Source organism: Pan troglodytes, chromosome 21, assembly GCF_028858775.2.
Source record: "Pan troglodytes isolate AG18354 chromosome 21, NHGRI_mPanTro3-v2.0_pri, whole genome shotgun sequence".
Classification (NCBI taxonomy): Eukaryota; Metazoa; Chordata; class Mammalia; order Primates; family Hominidae; genus Pan; species Pan troglodytes.
This window is the reverse complement of record NC_072419.2, coordinates 15,873,933-15,897,163: the sequence shown is the minus strand read 5'-3', so window position 1 is coordinate 15,897,163 and position 23,231 is coordinate 15,873,933. Positions and strand designations below refer to the sequence as shown.

General features: G+C 39.4%; 1 protein-coding gene across 11 annotated transcripts in view; it reads right to left on the bottom strand.

Moving 5' to 3' along the window:
* PLCB4 (phospholipase C beta 4) overlaps nucleotides 1-23,231 on the bottom strand; it is a 210,561-nt gene that overhangs the window by 122,113 nt on the left and 65,217 nt on the right. For 9 of the 11 annotated variants that reach the window (XR_010154028.1, XR_010154029.1, XM_016937430.4 and 6 more), the window contains exons 3-5: nucleotides 21,425-21,505; nucleotides 20,564-20,623; nucleotides 19,592-19,735 (exon numbers count right to left, since the gene is read on the bottom strand). The exons of 1 other annotated variant lie outside the window; for it this stretch is intronic. Coding sequence is in view for 8 of the 10 variants with exons in the window: in XM_016937430.4 (XP_016792919.1) it covers nucleotides 19,592-19,735; nucleotides 20,564-20,623; nucleotides 21,425-21,505 (285 nt within the window). In the remaining 2 variants the exon portion in view is untranslated. The remainder of the gene's footprint in view (nucleotides 1-19,591; nucleotides 19,736-20,563; nucleotides 20,624-21,424; nucleotides 21,506-23,231) is intronic. One more of the 11 variants, XM_016937435.4, reaches the window with a different exon arrangement.

The following is a 23,231-nucleotide window of genomic DNA, read 5'->3' as shown; positions in this document are numbered from 1 at the left end:
TTCTAAGCTTTCACTAGGCATAGGCTGGTCCATCATCCTAAAATAACTAGTCCTATTATTCATCAGGCAGCACTACTTCCAATCTTAGAGTTCCAATCTTATCTCTAGGTTTTGATCCTGAAGAATTATTTTTAGTCTTTAGTCAAAGAAGCATATTGTCAATGGAAAAATGAACAGAGACCCTGTGGCACTCTCCAAGTTTGTGACGTAATTTTCTCCAAAGGGACTCAGTAGCATCCTCCTTCATCTTTTGATGTTTGGCTCTCTATTTTCACAGAAGAGGCTACTAGTGAAGGTATCTTAATTAAGTTGTTCAAAAGTTAACTAGAGGCTTGTTATTAAAATGTAGTCTGGGGACCAGCAGCATCAGGATCACCTGGGAACTTGTTAAAATGCAAATTATCAGGCCTCCGGCTGAATCAATCTTCAGGATGGGAAATAGGAATCCACGTTTTAATCAGCCTTCCATGTGATTCTTTTGCACACACACATTTAAGAAGCACTGTTGCAAACCCTTACTACTCAAAGGGCCCCAAGACCAACAGCATCAACATCATCTGGGAGCTTGTTAGGAATGCAGAGTCCCAGGTCTCATCCCAGAACCATGGAATCAGAATCTGCATTTTAGCATGATCCCCAGATGACTGGTGTGCACATGAGAATTTGAGAATCATAGGTCTAAAAGAGCAGCCCCCCTCAACTTGGAGTTCTCCTTCCACTGCCCATATAAGATGTGAGTTTGGTTTTTGTCTTTGTTTGACACACAACAAAATACAATATATGGGTAGCTTATAAGCAACAGAAATTTATTTCTCACAGTTCTGGGGGCTGGAGAATCCAAGATCAAGGCACCAACAGATTCAGTGGCAGCTTTCTAGTTCATAGGTAGTGCCTTCTAGCTATGTCCTCATGCAGTGGAAAGGGCAAGGGGGCTATCTGGTACCTTTTTAAAATAAGGACACTAATCCTATTCCTGAGGGCTCCACGCTCATGACCTAATCACCTCCCAAAGGCCCCATCCTCTAATGCCATCACCTTAGAGGGTAGGATTTCAGTTTATTAATTTTGGTGGGACACAAACATTCAGGACACAGCAGTTTCCTAAGGGAGCTGCTGTTTCTGAGAGTGACTACACACAGGATATTCTATCTCATAGTGATAGCCCTGGGAAGAGCCCCATGGTTCTAGACCCACTCTTGGTTTTTGTCATGTCCCACCCCACCTGGGCTGAACAAATGTGTTCACTAGAATGGAAACTCTGACCTGCACATTTTTAGGGGATTGAAGTTCACATTTCTTGTATGTGGAAGCAAGAGGATGCAAGACGCTATAGGCAGCAGCTTTCATCTTCCCTATGTCTGAGCTGTGAGAATAATCAATGACGGGGCCATCTGAAATATTTAAAACATGGGAACTTCTTGGTATCGACAACTCACAAATCTAGATCAATTAATTTTGTTGTTTTCTTGTTTTACTTTTCTATTTGTTTTGAGACAGGGTTTTGTTCTGTTGCCCAGGCTGGAGTGCAGTGGCCACAATCAAGGCTCACTGCTGCCTTGACCTCCCTGGGTCCAGATGATTCTCCCACCTCAGCCTCCCAGAAGCTGAGACCACAAGTGTGAGCCACCACACCCAGCCAATTTTGGTATTTTTTGCAGAGATGGGGTCTGGCCATGTTGCCCAGGTTGGTCTCAAACTCCTGGGCTCAAGCTATGTATCTGCTTCGGCCTCCTAAAGTGCTGGGATTACAGGCATGAGCCACTGCACCTGGCCCATTTTTGTTTAAGTGAATGGAGATAAGAAAAAGTTGGCATTTTTCAAGTAGCTACTTTCAAGGTGCCTAAATTGCTCTATCAATCAGTTTTAATCTGCTCAAATAATATGTCAGGAATGTATATAATTTGAAATATAGTTTTTGACTCCTTGGCACTGTGAATTCTGTTAAGACCTAAAGGGCATTCAAGAGAAATAAGACACATTTCCATGCACTTGGAGCAAACTATGAAGCTTTTCAAGTAAAGATTGCCACAGGATCTAATCTTGTCTAAGATAGAATTCCTTATAAGGTGCTTAGATGTAAAACTGCAACATTTCACAAATCTACAGATGAAGGCTATTCAGTGCAGGAACTACACCTTCATCTTAAGCTAGAAATTTAGTTTCATGAAGGCATTTGAGTTTTAGCTTGCCACGACATATAGCCAGTGCCTCAGATTCTAAAATAAATAGGGACTGTAGATAAATCACCACCAACATGTTTCCTCTTATGAGTCTATAAAAGCATGGCAAAATTGACAAACGAGATCTAATTAAACTAAAGAGCTTCTGCACAGCAAAAGAAACTACCATCAGAGTGAACAGGCAACCTACAAAATGGGAGAAAATTTTCGCAACCTACTCATCTGACAAAGGGCTAATATCCAGAATCTACAATGAACTCAAACAAATTTACAAGAAAAAAACAAACAACCCCATCAAAAAGTGGGCGAAGGATATGAACAGACACTTCTCAAAAGAAGACATTTACGCAGCCAAAAGACACATGAAAAAATGTTCATCATCACTGGCAATCAGTGAAATGCAAATCAAAACCACAATGAGATACCATCTCACAGCAGTTAGAATGGCAATCATTAAACAGTCAGGAAACAGGTGCTGGAGAGGATGTGGAGGGGTGGGAACACTTTTGCACTGTTGGTGGGACTGTGGACTAGTTCAACCATTGTGGAAGTCAGTGTGGTGATTCCTCAGGGATCTAGAACTAGAAATACCATTTGACCCAGCCATCCCATTACTGGGTATATACCCAAAGGACTATAAATCATGCTGCTATAAAGACACATGCACACATATGTTTATTGCGGCACTATTCACAATAGCAAAGACTTGGAACCAACCCGAATGTCCAACAATGATAGACTGGATTAAGAAAATGTGGCACATATACACCATGGAATACTATGCAGCCATAAAAAATGATGAGTTCATGTCCTTTGTAGGGACATGGATGAAATTGGAAATCACAATTCTCAGTAAACTATCACAAGGACAAAAAAACCAAACACCGAATATTCTCACTCATAGATGGGAATTGAACAATGAGAACACATGGACACAGGAAGGGGAACATCACACTCTGGGGACTGTTGTGGGGTCGGGGGATGGGGGAGGGACAGCATTAGGAGATATACCTAATGCTAAATGACGAGTTAATGGGTGCAGCACACCAGCATGGTACATGTATACATATGTAACAAACCTGCACGTTGTGCACATGTACCCTAAAACTTGAAGTATAATAATAATAATAATAAATAAAAAATAAAAAAATTTTTAAAAAGCATGGCAAATGAAATCATTTCATTTGAATTAGGAGAAGGTTTAGTTGGCATTAAATTGTCAGTATTTAACTTTGAGGGCAGGCTAAAGGGAAGACATTTCCAGCTAGTACATTGTTAAAAGAACTATGCGGATAGCACTTAGAGAGACTAGACTAGTAGTTCCCAGCACCTGTGGTACATTAGAATCACCTGGGGGACTTATAAGACATTTCAGAAGCCTGGGTCTCACCCTAGAGATTCTAACTAATAATTAGAATTGTACTTGGGCTGTCTTTCAATCTGCTTTTTTAAACACTGCAGGTAACTCTAACGTGAACCTATAGTTGAGGACAATTGAACTAGATGATGTGAACTAAATTTGGTTTGGACAGGTGTTTCTCAAACTTTAATGTGCATTTGGATCACCTGGGGGCATTTGTGAACCACAGAGCTGGATTTAGTAAGCCTGGCATCTGCACTGAGATTCTGCATTTCTAACAAGCTTCCAACAGATACCAGGCAGGCATTTGGGCTTGCCAGATTCCTGTGCCCTAGGCTCACAAGGATACCAGGGCTTGTACCTTATTTCTACACAAATTGCATATCTTGAATACCATGAAGAACTCCACCAAAGAAAAGGTAGTTCCAGTCTGCATTATGCCAGAGGTTCTCAAGTGTGGTTCCCTTGATCAGCGGGTTGAGCATCTCGTAGGAATTTACCGGAAGTGCCCATTCTCAGGCCCTATCCCAAATCTACAGAATCAGCAACTTGGGGGCAGGGCCCAGTAATCTGCATTTTAACAAGCCTCCAGGTGTCTATCATGTAGCAACCACTCCAGGAGGCTAGTATCAGAGCACCTGGTGCTAATGAGAGAGAAAATTAACTGAAGGGGATGTGTAGGTGGCCACTGGAGGGTAGGCTTGTTTTATTTTATTTTGAATTAATTTTATTGAGCTATAATTTATATATAATGATTGATCTTTAAGCTTTGATTCAAATTTTTCAAACGCTAACTACCTACCTTTAGGGTGAGCATTTAAAATTTTAAATTCTCATTCCCTGGTTTTGGATGAAAATTCACACACACCCCACTGCATGTGTTGAAGTATCTGAAAGAAAGTTACAGGCAACATAAAAGCAATGCAGGCAGCCGTAGGGAGGTTGGGTAAGAGGATATTTCACAGCCACAGGAAATTCGGGAGCTGGTGATTTCCAGGATCTCATCAGGCAGCAGGGAGCTGGCCCAGAGGAAGACTGTTGGAAGTTACAGCTCCTCCTGCTTGAGATAGTTCTGGTCTGGAAGATCTGGGCTTCTTGGGATAACTCTTACTAGATGATTCAGTACAGAAACCAGACACAGGTCTACTTCTTAGAATTGGGGTACATGATCAAAACATGACTTGGGCCAGTACAGAAACCAGACAGAGGTCTACTTCTTAAAATTGGGGTACATCAGAACATGACTTGGGCCACCAACTGTCCAGTCCAGACCTAAGGACCAAGGCCAGAGCCAGCAGAGCAGCAGGAGGAGCCAGACGCTAAGGGCCAGTGTTCCCAAAGCCTGAGTCCCCATTCCCACAGCATTTGGTCCAGGTCTGAGGCCTGGGAATTATAAAACCCCAGTGGCAGAGGTGGAGAGTGGAGAAGCTGATGGTACAGGCAGGACTTGACAATTGAAATGAACATTTTGTCTTTCAAAGGTATTCATCTAGGACACTAAATCCAGCCTAAAATTAAAAAGGAACAAAACCACTAATGTTTGTTTGTATAACAGACCAACTTCTAAATCATGTTAAGAAGTAAAAATTAAACAAGTTCTCTCTTTCATGTCAGCTGATTTCTCCTGGCTCCACCAAGGACACACAAGTGCAGGTACTAAGTGTTAGTCTCACAAGATATCAATGTCAGTGTTGGAAACGCCCACATGCCCATGGGACAAGAGGGCAATTCACCATGAACTGTTGCTGCAAGAAAGACGAGTGCAAGAAAAAAGACAGTGAAGACTTTCCTGCATAATAAAGGAGCTAAGCTGCCATCCTACACAAGTCCAGTTGATAAACCCAGGATAGAAAGCTACATCAGTGAGCCTGTGATAACGACTGACAGCAACCTACTTCTGAAACTGGTGGCTAAAAAGCAACAGGACTTTTGCCCCCACAAAAATTAAAAAGACAACCCAACATTAATTTCAAAAGCCCTTGGGAAGTCGATAATAATCCTCATAAAGTTTTCAAATTCTAAAAGAGAAGAACTGAAAGGGGGAAAAAGAGAGCAACTGGGGCCTCTTTTTCTTGACACAGTCTGAAGCTACAGAGTAAAGTTGATGAAAGTGAAAGAAGAAATATATTAAGTGTCATATGATTTTTAAATCACCCTCAGAGCATGCTGAATGAGTATGTGAGCAAGAAATAAGCTGCCGTCTATTAGTATGGGAGGCTGTATTTGAAAGATAGAACTGAATGGGTGAGGATAATATTTATACATTCCTAGACAAAATTAAATCATATGATTCTTAAATAACCCTCAGAGCATGGTGAATGAGTATTTGTGCAAGAAATAAGCTACCATCTATGAGTATGGGTGGCTATGTTTGAAAGAGATAATTGAATGGGTGAGGATAATATTTATACATTCCTAGACAAAATTAATTTAGTCACTCCCAGAGAGTCAAAACAGTCTATCAGCCTTGCTGGTTATCTTGACAACACTGGCCAGTTAGGTCAAAAAGGGCCTCTGAATAGTCACAAGAAAAAGAGGACACCTGTGCTGTTCAGAAGCTGCAGTCCCAAACTTCCATACCAAATGGCTTTGTTAGCATTCCTTAGACACAATTTTTGCATTGCCTAAGCCTGATACTATATATTAATAGATACCCTGTAGCAATGTCCTATTGGATCTATAGAATCTTGTCACAAATAACTGCATCTATTTCCAAATATCTACTACAATAAACATACTGTTATGGACACTAAAGATCAGGAGGGAAAAATGTATACGTAGAGTATACTTACATTAATGCCTATATTCACTTGTGCTTCTGATTTAGATATACAACACATGATGTTCTTTAGTGCCTGAAAGTCCACAGACCAACTACATTCCTACATCCCCAGAAATCTTTCAAAAAGAAAATCAGATTTTTGGTTTATTTTATGTAACATTATTTGGCATCCAAATGGAGAGCTCTAGAAGAACGGAGGGATTTTAAAATGTTGAGAAAACCAAAAGCATCATCTTAAGCCAGTCAGCAACCATTAGTTTTTTGACAGCATTACTTTTGGACTCAACTCAGTCAAATTTGTAAAATTCTGTTGGTATGGGATGAGTAAACAGCTGGTGAATTAAAAGGTGTTCATAAAGTTGTTTCTTTAGTTGATGGCCTGTATTTATCACCCCCAAGGTCACATTCTTCCTGACATGTACCTGTTGACAATGTTGGCAAATTAAGTCATGCCAAAGTAAATAGTATTTCAACTTGATGACAATCATACCTGCTTAGTCTGAGATCAACATAATCAATCAAGAAGCCTTTGTCTAACTCTTAACTAGGCAGCATCAACCAATTTAGTTCAAGCAAATCAAATCTATAGGTAATTCTATAAACTAAATAGGACTTTCAATATAAGAGCTACTAAAAGGAAACTAAATCGGTGGGATTGAGTTTCATTACCTGGTTCTCTATCTTTTAAGGTAAAGTCTCCCCACACACAGCAGAAAACAGTGAGGAGTGAAGACAAGTGGAAGTGGAAAAACAGGGAAAATAAATAGAATATTTATGGTAAATATGAATAAACGAATCCTTAGATTACATCATTGTTTTGATACTTCTAGAAAAATATTGAGCTGAATAATGCCTCTATGATATAATTTACTGACTTTTATTCAGTGCCACACTGGTTCTGAAAGATGTTAATGGTGTCCCATCAAAAAATAAAAAAAAAAGTTTAGGAAACAGCTGAATAGCTTTCTTCCTTGCTAAGATCCACGTAAGAATAATACTTCTTCTGTTGATGGGTGCAGCACACCAACATGGCACATGTATACATATGTAACTAACCTGCACGTTGTGCACATGTACCCTAAAACTTAAAAAAAAAAGAGTAAAGCGCTAAGACTCAAATATATCTGAGACCCAGCTCCTCCAAAAAAAAAGAAATACTTCTTCTGAAAGCGCTACCATAAAGAAACCTGTCTAAAGGCTTTCTCATGCTTAGCTGACCAAAGAACCCCCTTTATATGTGGACTTTTTTAAGGAATCCTTTTTTCAGGCCACTAATTCGGGCAGTACTACTGTATGACTATAGCTCCCACAGATAATGATCTTAAAACATTTGCCTAAAAAGTACATTAACATCACACAGTGTTACAGGTGAAAGAGGCTGTTCCCCCCACTCCCTGCCCCAGTTTTTATACAGATAAGCTAAATCAGCCAACTGGCTGTGCACAGTGGCTCACGCCTGTAATCCCAACACTTTGGGAGGCCGAGGTGGGTGGATCACTTGAGGCCAGGAGTTTGAGACCAGCCTGGTCAACGTGGTGAAACCCGGTCTCTACTAAAAATACAATAATTAGCTGGGCGTGGTGGCATGCACCTGTAATCCCAGGTACTTGGGAGGCCGAGGCACAAGAATAACTTGAACCCTGGAGGCAGAGGTTGTGGTGAGCTGAGAACACACCACTGTATTACAGCCTTGGGGGACAGAGTGAGACTCTGCCTCAGAAAAAAAAAGAGAAAAAGAAAAAGAAGCCAACTGTGAATTGCAGCACAGGGTGGTGGTAGAATTCAGGATCTAGAGCACTAGAGAGAGCCACTGCCTGGGCTCAAAACACCACTTACTGGACGTATGGCCTTGGAAAAGTCAAGTTACTCAACCTCTCTGGGCGTCTTTATTTGTAAAATGAGGATAATCATAATACCTATCCCACAGACTTGTGAGAGTTAAATGAGATAATACATATCAAGCACTTTGAACAGTGTCTGACATACAATATAAACTATTTTCCTGCTGCTGCTGCTACTATTATTAGTATTATTATTAGAGACCAGCAAATCTTTTCCATTAAGAGCCAGATAGTAAATATTTTAGGCTTCAGGGGCACACATAGTTCCATGTTGTCTAGTTTCCCTGTTTTTTTTTTTTAATTTATTTTTTAAACATCGCTTCAAAAATGTAAAAGCCATTCTTAGTTCACAGGACATACAAAATTAGGCTAAGGGTTGTGTTCAGCCCATGGCCTGCACCTGCTGACCCCGGATTATGATCATTAAATTACTGGCTCCAGATCATAGAGCTTGGAGGCAACAAAGTCTCATGTAATACAAGGGATTCTACCCACTTCTTCATGCCATCCAGTTTTTAATTTTGCCGCACAGATGAGAAAACATACAAATACATGTAGGCCCATGTCAGCATACATTATGTTCCCAATGGCAATTTTTTGCTAGCACTGGAAACTGGGGCTATGTGGAAAATGGAAAAGCAATTTAAAGTCAGTGACATTTTTCTCTCCCAGGGGCCAAAGGGTGAAATACAAACTTCACATTATGCTTCTAGTGCAATTAGAGTAATTCATTTTGCATTCCCTTGGTGGAGTCATTTGATAACACTTGCAACTAGGACAAAATGAGCTTCTCTGGGCTGGGTCTACAGTCTCTTCTTATGAAACCTGTCAAGTTCATGAAATGCAGTGGTGAGAAAGGCTCCAGCACTGAAAACCATGTGCCCCATGAAGAGCCAGTATTTCAAACACAACTGTGAAGGAGGCTGGATGATTTCTAAAACAGCAAGAGCTGAGCGCCCATGAAAATCCACCTCACAGATCATGGGGATTTGCGGTTACATTGAAACCTAAGAAAAAGTTTTAATTTAAACAGTAAAATGCATATAATAAAATGCAGTATATTAAACAGCATGAGTCCAACTGCATATAAAAAGGAAAGTGTGTGGGGAATAAAAAGACTCATTAGAGTGGTTATCAGCACTATGGGGAGAGGGGATGGGGAGGAACCGCTTATTGGGCATGCAGTTTCCTTTGGGGGTGATGAAAATGTTTTGAAAGTAGGTAGAAGTGGTGCTTGCTCAACATGGTGAACGTACTAAATGGCACTGAAATGTTCACTTTAAAATGGTTAATTTTATGTTATATAAATTTCACTTGAATTAAGAAAAGACACAGAAGGGGAAATACACTCTAGGGGATTTTTAGTTTCTTTTTCTTTTCTTTTCTTTTCTTTTTTTACTATCCTGTGCTTTCTACATAGAATGTCGTGCAACTACACCCTCTATCATGAGCAACATTCCTTTAGCATTCAGGAAATACCAGTCAACAGTATAAAAACACACTGTCCATGCAAATGTTTAAATGACCTTGTCAACATGGTCAGTGCAGCTGCAGAGAACCTGGGAGCTAAGCGGAGGCTTGAGGCCTCTTTCATCTTTGATAGTCTCATCCAAAGAAATAACTTCACTGATACAGGTGACAAAATTCCCCGAAAACAACAGCAAATATCCTCTAGCTTCAGCTGCATGTTCCTGAAGAATCATTTTGACCAGGAGCTTTTAAGTAAGTCCAGCACTAAGAAAAATGCCAGCTAAAAATCCACACTTAATTCCTTAGGAAAGTAGGGAGTTTCAAAAACAAACAAACAAACAAACAAACAAACGTAGACCTTTTCAGGATTTCAGAGGCCTAGAGATGTGCCACAGAGATAGAACAGAGCTCGCCCCATGGACAAGCCCCTAAGGATCCTAAGTAGTATATGGTCTCTGTCCTATTGCATCACCCATAGCAGGTCATGCAACTAACAGGTTCCTCAGAGAAAAAAATTTAAACAAATTCATTGTTCCTTTTTCTCCCTGATCCAAAGTAACCAGACCCTCAATTTCTGATTAGCTGTATCATCGTACTCCCAGTTAATCAGAATTAGAATCTGGTCTCTATTTTAGCTTCTCTAACTTTACCCAGGAACAAAACCTCTGGATTCCACACTGAATGTTTCTCAGATCTTTCCTTCTTGTGTAACTGATTGAAGCCGAGAACAACTGATTTTCTTGCATTCTATCTCAGGATCTCTCAACCTTTAATGTCCACAGGAAGTACCCAGAATGACTTCTGTCACCTCTCCAACCACAAAGCCTCCTATCCTAGTAGCTGACTCCTGGTGTCATGATGATGTAGTCCAGGTTAAGCTTATCTAGGGATTTCCATGTGTACACAAGTGTCCTGTCAAAGCAACTAACCTGGACTGTCCTTGGCTCCTGGTACACTTTATTTTGCAAAGAGAGTCCTTCCTTAAGTTTTTTTGTTTGTTTGTTTTGTTTTGTTTTTGAGATGGAGTCTCACTCTGTTGCCACGCTGGAGTGCAGTGGCATGATCTTGGCTCACTACAACCTCCACCTCTTGGGTTCAAGCGATTCTCCTGCCTCAGTCTCCTGAGTAGCTGGAACTACAGGCATGGGCCACAACGCCTGGCTAATTTTTGTATTTTTAGTAGAGACAGGGTTTCACCATGTTAGCCAGGATGGTCTCGATCTCTTGACCTCATGATCCGCCTGCCTCAGCCTCCCAAACTGCTGGGATTACAGGTGTGAGCCACCATGCCCAGCCAGTCCTTCCTTAAGTCTTATAAGAGAAAGTGACTTCAAAGGACACATGGTGCAATTCCTTTTTTAACAAATGAGGATTAAAAAGATTAATATAATTGAAATGATTTGTCCAAGTTCAGGTTTCATCAAAAAAATATTCCTGGATGAATAGCTGAATGAAGAAATAAAGGAACAAACAGGTATCTTTCATTTAAAATGCCAATAAGGTGAACACATTAAGTCAATATTAGCATTCACTTTAGTGCAAGTGTGTTAATGCTACATGGTGCCTGATGTCTATAGCTATGGTTCTAAATGATCCACAGACATGTTTGTCATTTTGCACAATGTTTAAAAAATGAGTTGCCAACATTTTAATATCAAGAGATTTCATGTAAAAAATCCACATTAGTATTAAACGGACATGAAAACAATCTAGAAACCTCAGGCCCATGTTTTGGTAGTTGGAAAACTAGCTGGAAATAAGTGAAAGTGTCCCCCTCAACAGCGTATGTGCACTCCAACTTGCTAAAGTCCACACCCTCCTGTATTTGTCTTTGCCTGACATGTTTTCAGCTATTCACATCATTTCCCTGGCTCCCACAGGCATCTGAGCTCAAAAATCTGGTCTAAAGGAACTATCACTTTTGGTGATGCACAAATAAATAATTCAGAGTTCAGAGAGCGCCATCACGGATGAGACACTGAGGTAGCAGCTGCTAGGAGAGATGGTCTTGCAAGAGCAAATGAGAACTGGCAGGCAAGGAAGAAGGAGCCACAGAGGAAAAAGGTGGTCATGGGAGGCCCCAGGAGACTGATTTCACCAGCTCCACAGATTCTCTGATGACCACAGCCCATGTAAGGCAGAGACTGATGGTCCGTAAATTCAACCCAGCAACAGAAATAACAATAAAACCCATTATCCTTATTTGGCAAAAAGAAAACTCTTAGGTGGGATGGGGCATTTAAACTTAAGAATATGCACTCAATTATTTGTTCTGATTCACAGCTCTGCACTCCAGACAGCTTAATGCCCCCCCTCATTGATTTGTTTCCAATGAACTCAGAAGAGCTTCAAGAAAAACAATTAACAAGAAAATGTCAACTTTCAGTCTTGGAAACGTTAAAGAAACCCAAAACAAAACAAAAATTAACACAGAGACCTACACACTCATCCCACATTTGAGCCTCAAAAACTGTTGAAGCAATGTGGTAAAGAAGCTTTTATTAATTAGTATACTGGGGTTTGGGTGATCAATAGGCAGTTCAGATTTACAATTTAGCTGCTTTAGTATTCAGCAGGCATCAGCTCAGTTGAGCCTGGGCATCAGACCACTAAGTTAATGTAAGTTCTTCAAGGCCTCTGCAAGTAAAGCAGGATATAAATGTTAGTGATTGAGCTTTTCTGCATAGCAGTGATTCTCTAACTTGAGTGTGCATAAGAATCACCTGGAAGGCCGCTGAAATCCTAGCTTTCTGATTCAGTAGGGTGGGGCAGGTCCTGGGAATCTGCATCTCTAATAAGTTCTCAGGTATTGAGAGCCACTGGGCTATACGGTATAATTAAAACTGAATTTTAAGAAATGCAATAGCATTTCTAAGAAGTCCCCAGACAAGGCTGAAGTCTCTGATCCCTTGGGGTAATGCTGTGGTTGAATATCAGTAGAGGAACTGGTTGCAGGGCTTGGAGGCTTTGCAGGATGTTAGCAAAGCCAGGAGGACTCAATTTAAATAGACAATCAATTTTTTTTTTAGTGAAACAAAGAATAAATTCCTTCTTCTGGAACCATTGCAGTAAGTCTTTCACTCAACACAATTCAAGTTTAGCAAAGCAATTTTGACATTCAGCCCAATTTGTTAAAATAATATTTTATTACTGGTAACAAATAACCTGACTTTATCTTTTTGTACACAAAAGAATACATAATATTTTTGTAATTTAATTTCTATAGTAGTTATTCATATGCTTATTTGATGACTTGATTACAAGGCATAATTTATGAAGTTTGCCAAATATTTACAAACCTGCATAAAGTATAATGAGCAGTCTGGTCTAAACTCAATCCCAATATTTGCATTTTGAACGTCATAATAACAGCTTATTTTTTGTAATCAAAGGAAAATTCAACTTGGTATAGAATAACAGATTTATTTATGGAGATGTTGAATGAGGCCTGCATTTCCATCTTACGTCTGGTGACTCTGCGATTTCAGTTTGCTGTGCAGTGCCAGCTGTAACTTATTAATGAAAGACATCTGAACTGCCTTCAACTTTGCTAGACACCAAAATCCATCCAAGCTAGTTGTATTCTGAGCGAGAAGAAAACATGAGAGGAACTAAAGTTGCTTTTCTAATGAAATTAACTTATTAGAATGCTCATATTCAATTATTTGTATAGTGCCTTGTAAAACAGTGAGCAAAAAGATGAGAATGATTCCAGGAAAAAAAAAAAAGAGCTTTATTTCAGTTTAGAAAAAAATGGGAAAATACCTTCATTTGGCTGTATTTATTCTTTTTTTGAGATGGAGTTTCACTCTTGTCGCCCAGGCTGGAGTGCAGTGGTACGATCTCGGCTCACTGCAACCTCCACCTCCTGGGTTCAAGCAGTTCTCCTGACTCAGCCTCTGGAGTAGCTGGGATTACAGGCATCTGCCATCACACTGGGTAAATTTTGTTGTTTTTTTTTTTTTTAGTAGGCTGCATTTATTCTTAAGTGTTTTAAGCTTTATGATGTATAAGACTCGCCTATTAGCGAAAGGCGTACTAGGTTTGGGGTAAATATGACAGCAATTTGTTAGTAATTCTTTTTAACAGGCAGCTGTTTAGGAGAGGAAATGAAAGCTAAATTCTCTAACTGTAACGACAGGAAGGATTTAGGTAAGGAGGATATAATGATCCAAACTGGAAAGAGGCCAGGACACCAGGGTCAAAACCTCCAGTCTTGTCATGGATTCTTAGCAGCAGCCCTATTACATCCTGAAATGTGACTCTAAAAATAACACACGGGATCCCAGAGTTCTGTCTTCCCTTTAGACTATCATTGAATCACATTTTCTCAGTCTTGTTGTCAAAGGATCATCTTCCTGGCTGTTCTAACAACTAAACTGTACAAACTTGAGTTGCACAACATTAAGGATTATACACCTTTATCACTTGGGTTGGAATTCATTTAGTCAACATAAATACCTCAATAGAATAGGTTTTTATTGAGCACTCACTAAGTGTTGGGCACTGACAGTTCTAGATGTTGCAGATACAGCAGTGAACAGAACAGTGCTGTCCTGCAGACAGAGGAAGAAAATAAATGAATAAATGGATATTATGGTAAGTAAGTAGTGCTAAGAAGAAACACAGAGCAGGAAAAGGAGTGAGGAAGTGCTGAAGGCTGGTGAAATGGGGCGCTCCTGCTAAGGCAATTTTCCAGCAGACACGTGAGGGCTGTAGGGGAGAAAGCTCTGTGTGTAACTGGGAAAGAGCATGATACAGACAGAAGGAACAGCAAATGCCAAGTCCCAGAGGCTGGAAGAAAATGCGTAGGAGGAAAGAGAGAGATTAAGGTAGAAAGGGGAAGGGAGGTGGGGATGATATCTAGCAGGGCCTTGGAGGGTTCTGAGCAGTGGAGTGATTTGATCTGAATTACATTTTAAAAACATCCCTCCAGCTGCTGTTTTTAGACTAGACCAAAATGGGCAAGGCTAAGGCAAAGAGACCAGTTAGATACCTCTTGGGGCACAATGCGGAAGAAATGATATTGGCCTGGACCATTGGCCTGGGCCACTGTGTCGTGATGACGTCGGTGAGGAGCAGCCGGATTCTGGATACCTGCTGAGGGTAGAGCAAACAGTATTTGTGAACAGACTAACATAGGACACAAGAGGAAGGTGTTCATGGTCTCTGCAACTGAGAATGGTCTCTGCAACTGAGAGCACATTTGTTGAGATGAAAATAACTGTGGGAGAAGCAGGTGAGAAGAGTTGAAAGCTTTGATTTGGGACTTATTGGTAGAGGAGAAAGGTATATAGAACTGAGCACAAATCTCCTAAATAGGTAAGAGTGGCAACACAAACTTATTTACTCTCAAAGCAGAGAGAGAAGCTGAAGAAAAGACAAGGTGAGCTACCAAGGTGTCTCTTAACAATGCTGTTATCTTTTACTGAAAAAAGCACAATCATATTTTCAGAGTCATACGCACTGGAAAGTATTTTGTATTTATTTAAAATTCAACCCTGAGAAACTCAGATTTCAGATAATATTTTATTGACTCTTGAAGCACCCACTTGAATATGAAAAAAAACCTATCAGAGATCCTCTTTGAGAAGTAGAAAAATACAGAAGGGAAAATGGCTTGCTGAAAGTCAGGCAAGCTTCCTCCACATGGAACATGGTCCTTGGTATAAAAGACACTAAGTTCAAAGTTTACCCTTTTGCCTAGATTAAATGTTGGGTTAAGTGAATTATTCCAAATGGTCAGATCTTAAGTGTAATAAGAGCCTAGGAATTAAAAAAAAAAAGACTCATGAATCTCATAGGATACTCATAAGGAAGTTCTGTACTAGAAACTCACTTAACTTACATTTCACTTGTCAGACCAAGACTCATCAGGTGTTTATAAGACAAACAAAATACACAGATTGACCAGGGAGTGCTGGACTCTCCCAGCCAGCAAGCCACTTTCCAATATTTTGTACTCTTTTACTCTCACCTTACATGTCTACCATGAGTTACTTTTGTTTTCAAACCTATTTATTGTCAGTTGTCATAAAAATTGCATAAACCAATGACACGATCTTGTGGAAAGAAAGGGCGTTGTTGTTTCTCTAGCTGAATATTTTGGGAAGATTTCTTTAAAGGCAAGTTGCTAAAAATATTTTTCTCAAATTCCGTGTAGACAAGATAACTAAAAGATTAGGGAAAAAAGTCACAGAACTGTAGGATTTTGCATTCCATTGCACTCTGCCCAATGAGTGTCCTTAGTCTCAGATCCACCTTAAAGAAACCAAACTGGCTATCTGAGGCATTCAGAGTAAAGTACAGGGGAAAAAAAAAAAAAAAAAAAAAAACCCAAAATATAAAACCCACTCAACAGATCCACAATTAATGAAAAGGCTTGTCCCTAACATTAAAAGATTAGTCAACAATAGAACAACATTTATATGCTTTAAGTTACAGTGTTTAAGGTATATATGAATTAATTTTAAAAAATGATTACTTGCTCGAATTGACTTTTGTGATAAACTGACCAAAAATGCACCTTCTCATTGCATGGGCTAAGTAAGAGGGCTGTTAGTATATTTCATGGCCCCCTGATTCTAGGCTCCTAGGCTATACTCACGTTTGAGTAGAACCACTCATTGAGTCACAAACACTATTTCACGTACCCTGGGAAATCTCTACATTTCTCATTGACCCAATTTGATTTATGTATCCTGCCATCATTTCGAACTGAGGTAATTATATCTATGTGTATTTCATATAAAGACTTTCACTTTGATGGCTTGTGTGTTCTATTAGGAATAGAAACACATATAGAGGAATAGAAATAAAACGATGGTGATGGAGAAAATGTTGTCAATGCTGAAGGTGGTAAATATGGTTATTTTAAGTTTTGAGATAAGGAAGGGGGGGGCAAGAGTATCCACATGCAGGTATATTTGGTGAAAAAATGTACTCAATATTTTCTCCAGTGTCAATCAACCGAAAGGACAATGCACTGTCCGGTTTGGACAATGAGATTTATATTTATTTATATATTATGCTATTAATGAAATTCAATGTAATAGTTCCCAGAAGCTGAAACACTTAGTTTCTTCAGTAAGAGCAGGCTCAAATAGTATTGAGTTTGAATAAAAAATCCAATACAGAATTATTTTTTAGTTCTTAACTGGCTAGCTGCTCTTAAATTTCAATGGCAATAATACTAGGAGAAAACCTTCAAATCTTCCCTTGAAGTATACATCCCCCCACCCCCAACCCTCAAACATATACCACTGGTCATGGAACAACATGGGTTTGAACTATGTGGGCCCACTTATACATGGATTTTTTTTTCAGTAAAAGTTACACCAATGTGCCTGCCTCTCCTGACTCCACTTCCACCTCCTCCACCTCTGCCACCCCTGAGACACCAAGACCAACCTCTTCCTCTTCTTCCTCCTCTGCTTACTCAACGTGAGGATGATGAGGATAAAGACTTTTATGATGATCCACTTTCACTTCATGAATAATATATTTTTTCTTCCTTATGATTTTCTTATTAACATTTGCTTTTTCTCTAGCTTACTTTATTGTAAGAATACAATAGGTAATACATATACCATACAAAAAGTATGGGAATTGACTGTTAATATTATCATAAGTCTTTCAGTTAACAGTAGGCTATTAAGTTTTGGGGGAGTCAAAAGTTATACATGGATTTTCAACTGCACACGGGTATGGTAGCCCTAACCCCCACATTGTTCAAGGGCCAACGGTACACATCCATAATCTACTCAAGGGTATGTTTCAGAACATGGTTCTTAGAATGGGCCAAGACTAACAGCAACCAAATTATGGAAAGCAAAAACATTATGGGATTTACTGATTTGAGCCATCTCCCCAGGACTGTATTTGCTCAGGGCACAGGGCAAAGTGGGTGCAGCATATAGGGCATGAGAAGACCTGGTTTTAGGTTGGACTCTGGCCCAGCTTGCTGTGTGGTCTCAGAGTTCCTTTACCTCTCTAGCTTCATTTTTCTCATCTGAAAAATGAGGTGAGAAGCCCTTCCTAAGGTCCATTTCGAACTCTAAAATTCTTGGCCTCTGTCATCCTAATAGCTAACACATATTGAGGGCTTTCAATAAGAAAGGCAGTACACAAAGTGCTTCCCACGTCATAACTCATGTAAGCCCCACAATCATCCTAAGAGCAGATATTCTAGTACTGTTCCCATTTTACAGATGAAGAAAATGAGGCACAGAGAGGTCCAGCTGTATATCTGCTTCACATAGCTCGGAAGGGGACGAGCAAGGATTTGAACCCAGGCAATGTGGCCCCAAAGCCCCAATACTTGAGCTCATACTGCATCATCCTGTTTCTTGTAATATGAATTGGTAATTAAAGAAGGAGTTGATCTCAGAAGAGTAATAAAAGAACTTGAAGGCACTGCAAAATCTGTTCTCCCAAAGTGAGGTGACCTGAACGATAGCATAAAACCACCACAATAAGGACAGAACCAAACGCTCTTATGTGACATCGAGCATCCATTTCTGCCTCCAGAGCTACAAAACAGGAGTTCTCAAACTTCACCACACATCCGAGTCACCTGGAGCATCTTGTCAAAAATGAAGATTCAGGATCAGAACATCTGGGTGGGCCTGAGACTCAAATGTGTAACAAGCTCCCAGGAGGGGTCCGTACTTCTGGAATGAGGACCATACTTTGTGAGTGAGGGTAATAGAGCTTTGATGGTTTAGGGGTCAACAGAACTCAATTCTGCCATAAGTTATCCTGGATTCATGGTTAAGTTTTGTAATCTCAGTGTCCTCAAATGATCTTCCCTGTACATTTCCTGTTAGCTCTAAAATTCAATATTTCTAATGATATTAGAAATTCAACCTACACTGAGTTTCCACTTGTTGGAACCCTCTCTCATTCAACCTACACTGAGTTTCCAATTATAGGGTTAATGAGAAGACAAAATGCCTCCCCATTCCCCCAAACCCATGTTTCTGCCATGGAAAGTGAAGGCTTAGTCCTTTTCACACACATTACAGAAAGATAATGGGAGCTCTGTACAGAGGTAAAATCACCCTGTAAACACATGATTAGCAGACAAAATATTTAAGAGGCTTTCTACTTCTTCGAGAAGTCTCTTTGAGACTCACTTGCCAGGGCAATGGTATGTTGGATATGGTATTAAAAGACTGATCTTAACCCAATATTTTAATAACTTATTGGGAGGGGGAGTTTGGATTTCTTAACCATCCAGACCCGTACTGCCCACCCAGTATGGTGGCCATTAGCCATATGCAGCTACTGAACACCTAAAATGTGGTTAGTCTGATTTGAAAATACACATCAGATTTCTAAGACTTAGTATGAGCAAAAGAATGTAAAATATGTCACTAATAAATATTATATTGATCTTCTATTAAAATGACAATATTTTAGGTCTACTGGGTTAAATAAAATATTTTATTAAAATTAATTTTACCTGTATCTTTTTACTTTTAAAACCCAGCTACAAGAACAATTTAAATTATATATGTGGCTCATATTGCATTTCTACTGGGTGGTACTGATCTAGACCTTTGTCACTCAAACTGTAGTTGTCAGATGAGTAGTATCCATGCCACCTGGGAGATTGTTAGAAAAGGAGAATCTTGTCCCCACCTCAGACCTATTGAATCCGAATCTGCATTTTAACAAGAGCTCAGGGGATTCTGGTATACACTCAAGTTGGAGAAGTGCTGGACTAGTATCCCTACAACATATCATAGTAGGTATTTGGGTTGTTGGCCCACAGGAGTGACATGCTAAAAGGGTATTTTAATTGCTGATTTTCTACAGAAACATGTCAGCAAAGCAATGCTAACTTTTAAATTACCATACAATTTAAGTATATAAAAATATAGCACACCTAAAATTAAACACACAACATATATACATGGTGGGGAAGAGAAGGAGGCCATTTAACTGAAGCTACCTTAGTTACTTCTGGATTTTCAGCCACCATGTAGGTAAAACTAATGTTCACTAGATCTGTGCCACTGCAGACACAAACTATCCGCCCTTCCAGATCATTTTCTGATTTTCCAACAGCTTCAAGAGCAGCCAAAATTTTGGGATCCTGTATAGAGGTACACAGATAGAAAAAAAAAAATAAGTTACATCACAGAGCATGGAGGAAGAAACGTGGTAAAAAGAAACCACATTTAATGTAAAAATAAACTAAGGGCCCAGACACCTAGCATTATTCTAAAACCTGAAGAGGTGAAATTTGTAACACTATATATTCCTTGAAATCAACTGATAAGAAAGGTATTACAAATTTTTTGGTTGGGGGAGGTACAGAGTCTCTGCTCTGTCACCCAGGCTGGTGAACAGTGGTGCATTCTTGGCTCACTGCAACATCTGCCTCCCAGGCTCAATGGATCCTCCCACCGCAGCCTCCTGCGTAGTTGAGACTACAGGCACATGCTAACACACCCTAATTTTTGTAATTTTTGTAGAGACAGGGTTGCACTATGTTGCCCAGGCTGGTCTCAAACTCCTGGGCTCAAGGGATCTGCCTCCCTCTGCCTCCCACAGTGCTGGGAGGTGTGAGCCACTGTGTCTGGCCTAAAATTTTTGATTTAGAAACTAGATGTGAGGGTCTTTGTTTAGAGTTTTGATTGTAGTTATTGGAGGACCTGGAATATGGCAATTGGATAGAAGAGCCTTTTATTAGGGTCTGCTTGTCCACAAAGCCTCTCTCTCACCAGAGGAGAGTCACAGAGGTTTCATGTGAATAAATGTGACATTACCACAACCAGCAACCACATGTTATTCTCAAAACTGAGATCAAATGTTTTAAGTAGCCTGGATACAAAGAGTGAGTTTTTTATCTCTAGAAGCCATGGCCATTTCCAATATAAGTAAATCCGTGTTTAGAAAAGCAAACACCAATCACAGGTACCTTTGGTATGGCTCCCGACCGAATACTGTTGATGAGGGAGCATTCTAGCACCTGTCCTTCCTGAAGAGAGAGAATACAACACAGCAATGAGCTTAAATTATGCCATACCTATGATACAGGCAAACTGCTTGGCAAAAATTTCTGATGATGAAGGCAGTGCTGATTACAGTCAGCTTGAAGAGGTAATTAAAACCATGTAATAATAATTATTGTAAATAATCAGAAATAATCAAGACCCCAAGTATTCCATTTCACACACATATATATACATATATATAGACATATATATGTGCAATGCTGAATATAAAAATGTTTCTAAAATCTGTTACTTTTATATATAAAACATTGCTAATAATCATTAAATACATGTGTGTACATGAAATGTGAGAAAAATGCTAATTTTTATATAACTTTAATTCTTTTCTTAAATTCAGCTCAATTGTTCATTAAATGTGGACACTGTATCATACATCGAATTAAGTCCCAGGGTATAATGAGATGAACACACTTTTAATGTACCTTTTAGATTTCAGCTTGAGCATCTCTTCTTCTGGCAGATTTCTTTCTAACTCCCAAGATTAAATTAAGCTCTTTGACAATCCAGTGTTCTCTTTCACAACATTCAATGACTTGTAACTTATTTTTTAATGCCTGACATTGCTCCTAGACTGGAATCTATGAGGATAATGTCCTTAATCATCACTGTATACTTCAACGCCTGGCACATGTAGGCACATTTTTAAAAATCTTGAATGAATGAATAAGGGTAGGGTTCATCAACAGCACTCAGTCTACTTGTTGAGAAACAAAATGGCTTAAACCACAAAGAAGAAAGAACAACTTGCTCTTCTTGGGCCATACCTTGCCTTCACTTTTCCATGTCAGAAAGAAGCCAAACTCATCCACTTTGAAGAGGCAGCTGGGTTCAAACACAAAGGATTCCTGTCAAAAAGAAATGTGTTGATCTTCATGACTCACACCATTTTGAATCTAATAAAAATGAAAATATTGCTGAGCTTCTAAACAAATTAGAAATCACTCTTTTGTATCTAATATCCACAATTCTTATTGTATTATGGAATGTTTTCATTTTGAAAACTCTTTGCTTTCAAGTTTATATTGTAAAACTGATCAATTTAATAAAACATCTTGCTCTAGGATAGGTTTAAGAACAAAGCATACTGACTGAAAGCATGAAAGTCACAGAGAAGAAAGTTTCCTTAATATCTTGGAAGAAGGATTCCCAAGTTCTAGCCCACTGATGTCAAAAATCAGGAGATACATTATTTTTTAAGTCACTAGTTTTTGTTTTGTGTTTTTTTCTTTTTTTTTTTTTTGTCTGTAAAATCTAGCGTTCAGATATTTGCTGAGATTTTTGCTTTTTTATCTAACCTCATTTGGTGTCCTGTAAAGCAGATCTTGAACAGCCCCTAGAGCTAAAGTGTAGTCGCTAGACCAGCAGCATCAACATCAGCTGGGAGCTTTACTGAATTGCAGAATATGGGGCCCCAGTCCAGATGGACTGAGTCAGAGTCTGGGGGGATGTGACCCAGCAATCTGTGTTCCAACAAGCCCTCTAGAAGATTCGGACACACACGAAAGTTTGACAACCATTGCTTTGAATTTTGACACCAGAAACTCAGGGAAAGCTACAGAATCACGTTTGAATGAAGAAGGAATATTAGCCAAATTCAAGGCATCAGAGCATCTGTGTTACACTTGCCAACTGACTTCTTGTCTTATTAGAGCACCACTGTGCTTAGGAATGAGAGGAAAAATCCATGTGAATGAAAGAAAAAGGGCATTTGGGAAATGAACATAGATGTCCTGTGCCCTCTGACTGCACTACACCAATACTTAGCATCCACACTTCAACAAATCTACATGTTCTTTTCATGAGCTGAAGAAATTGGCTTCCTAGATCATTTCAATGCCAGCAATTAGGAACCTGTCTGGCAAACATGGATCAAGGCAGTGCCTTAAAACAAATAAATAGTAATTACAGGATTAAGGTTTTAAGGGCCGTTCAGACTCTTAGTTTCACCTGTTAAAATTTATCTTTCTAAATTACAGGGGAACAACAACATTTATCAAGGTAAATCCAATGCCAAGATACTAGGCCATCATAAAGTAATCCTAGGGGTCCCTGAACAAAGCAGCCTTCAATTTGGGTAGTTTTCTGGCAGATGAAGTATTACTGTATGTATTTATGTATTCCAACTCTGTATCAGGCGTGTGCTCTGTACTGCTGTCATTGCCATGAATAAGACCAAAGGAAAGGGCATGGTATAATTTTTGCTTTTGGAGTCAAAACCCAGTTCCACCATTTGTTATGTACTCTCTCCCAGAAAGACCCTTTCTAAATTTCAGAATCCTTGTCTAACAAGTGGAAGTAGTTCCACCTACCTTTTGGGTTTATTGCTGGAATTAAATGAGATGGTGAACATAAAGCACATAACACAGAATTCCAATTCAGCAAGTAATAGCTCTATCAACAATGCGTGGTTCAGACTTGTAATAGTGGTAGCAAATTATTAACAATATGAAAGCGCCAGTATATGACATTTTTTGACCCTTCAAAATGGCATTTTTGGACAGTTCAACCTTTTAGAAAAGGCTTAACCCAGAAGTTGATACTTTAGATGAATCTTCATGCCAGGCAGAGTGA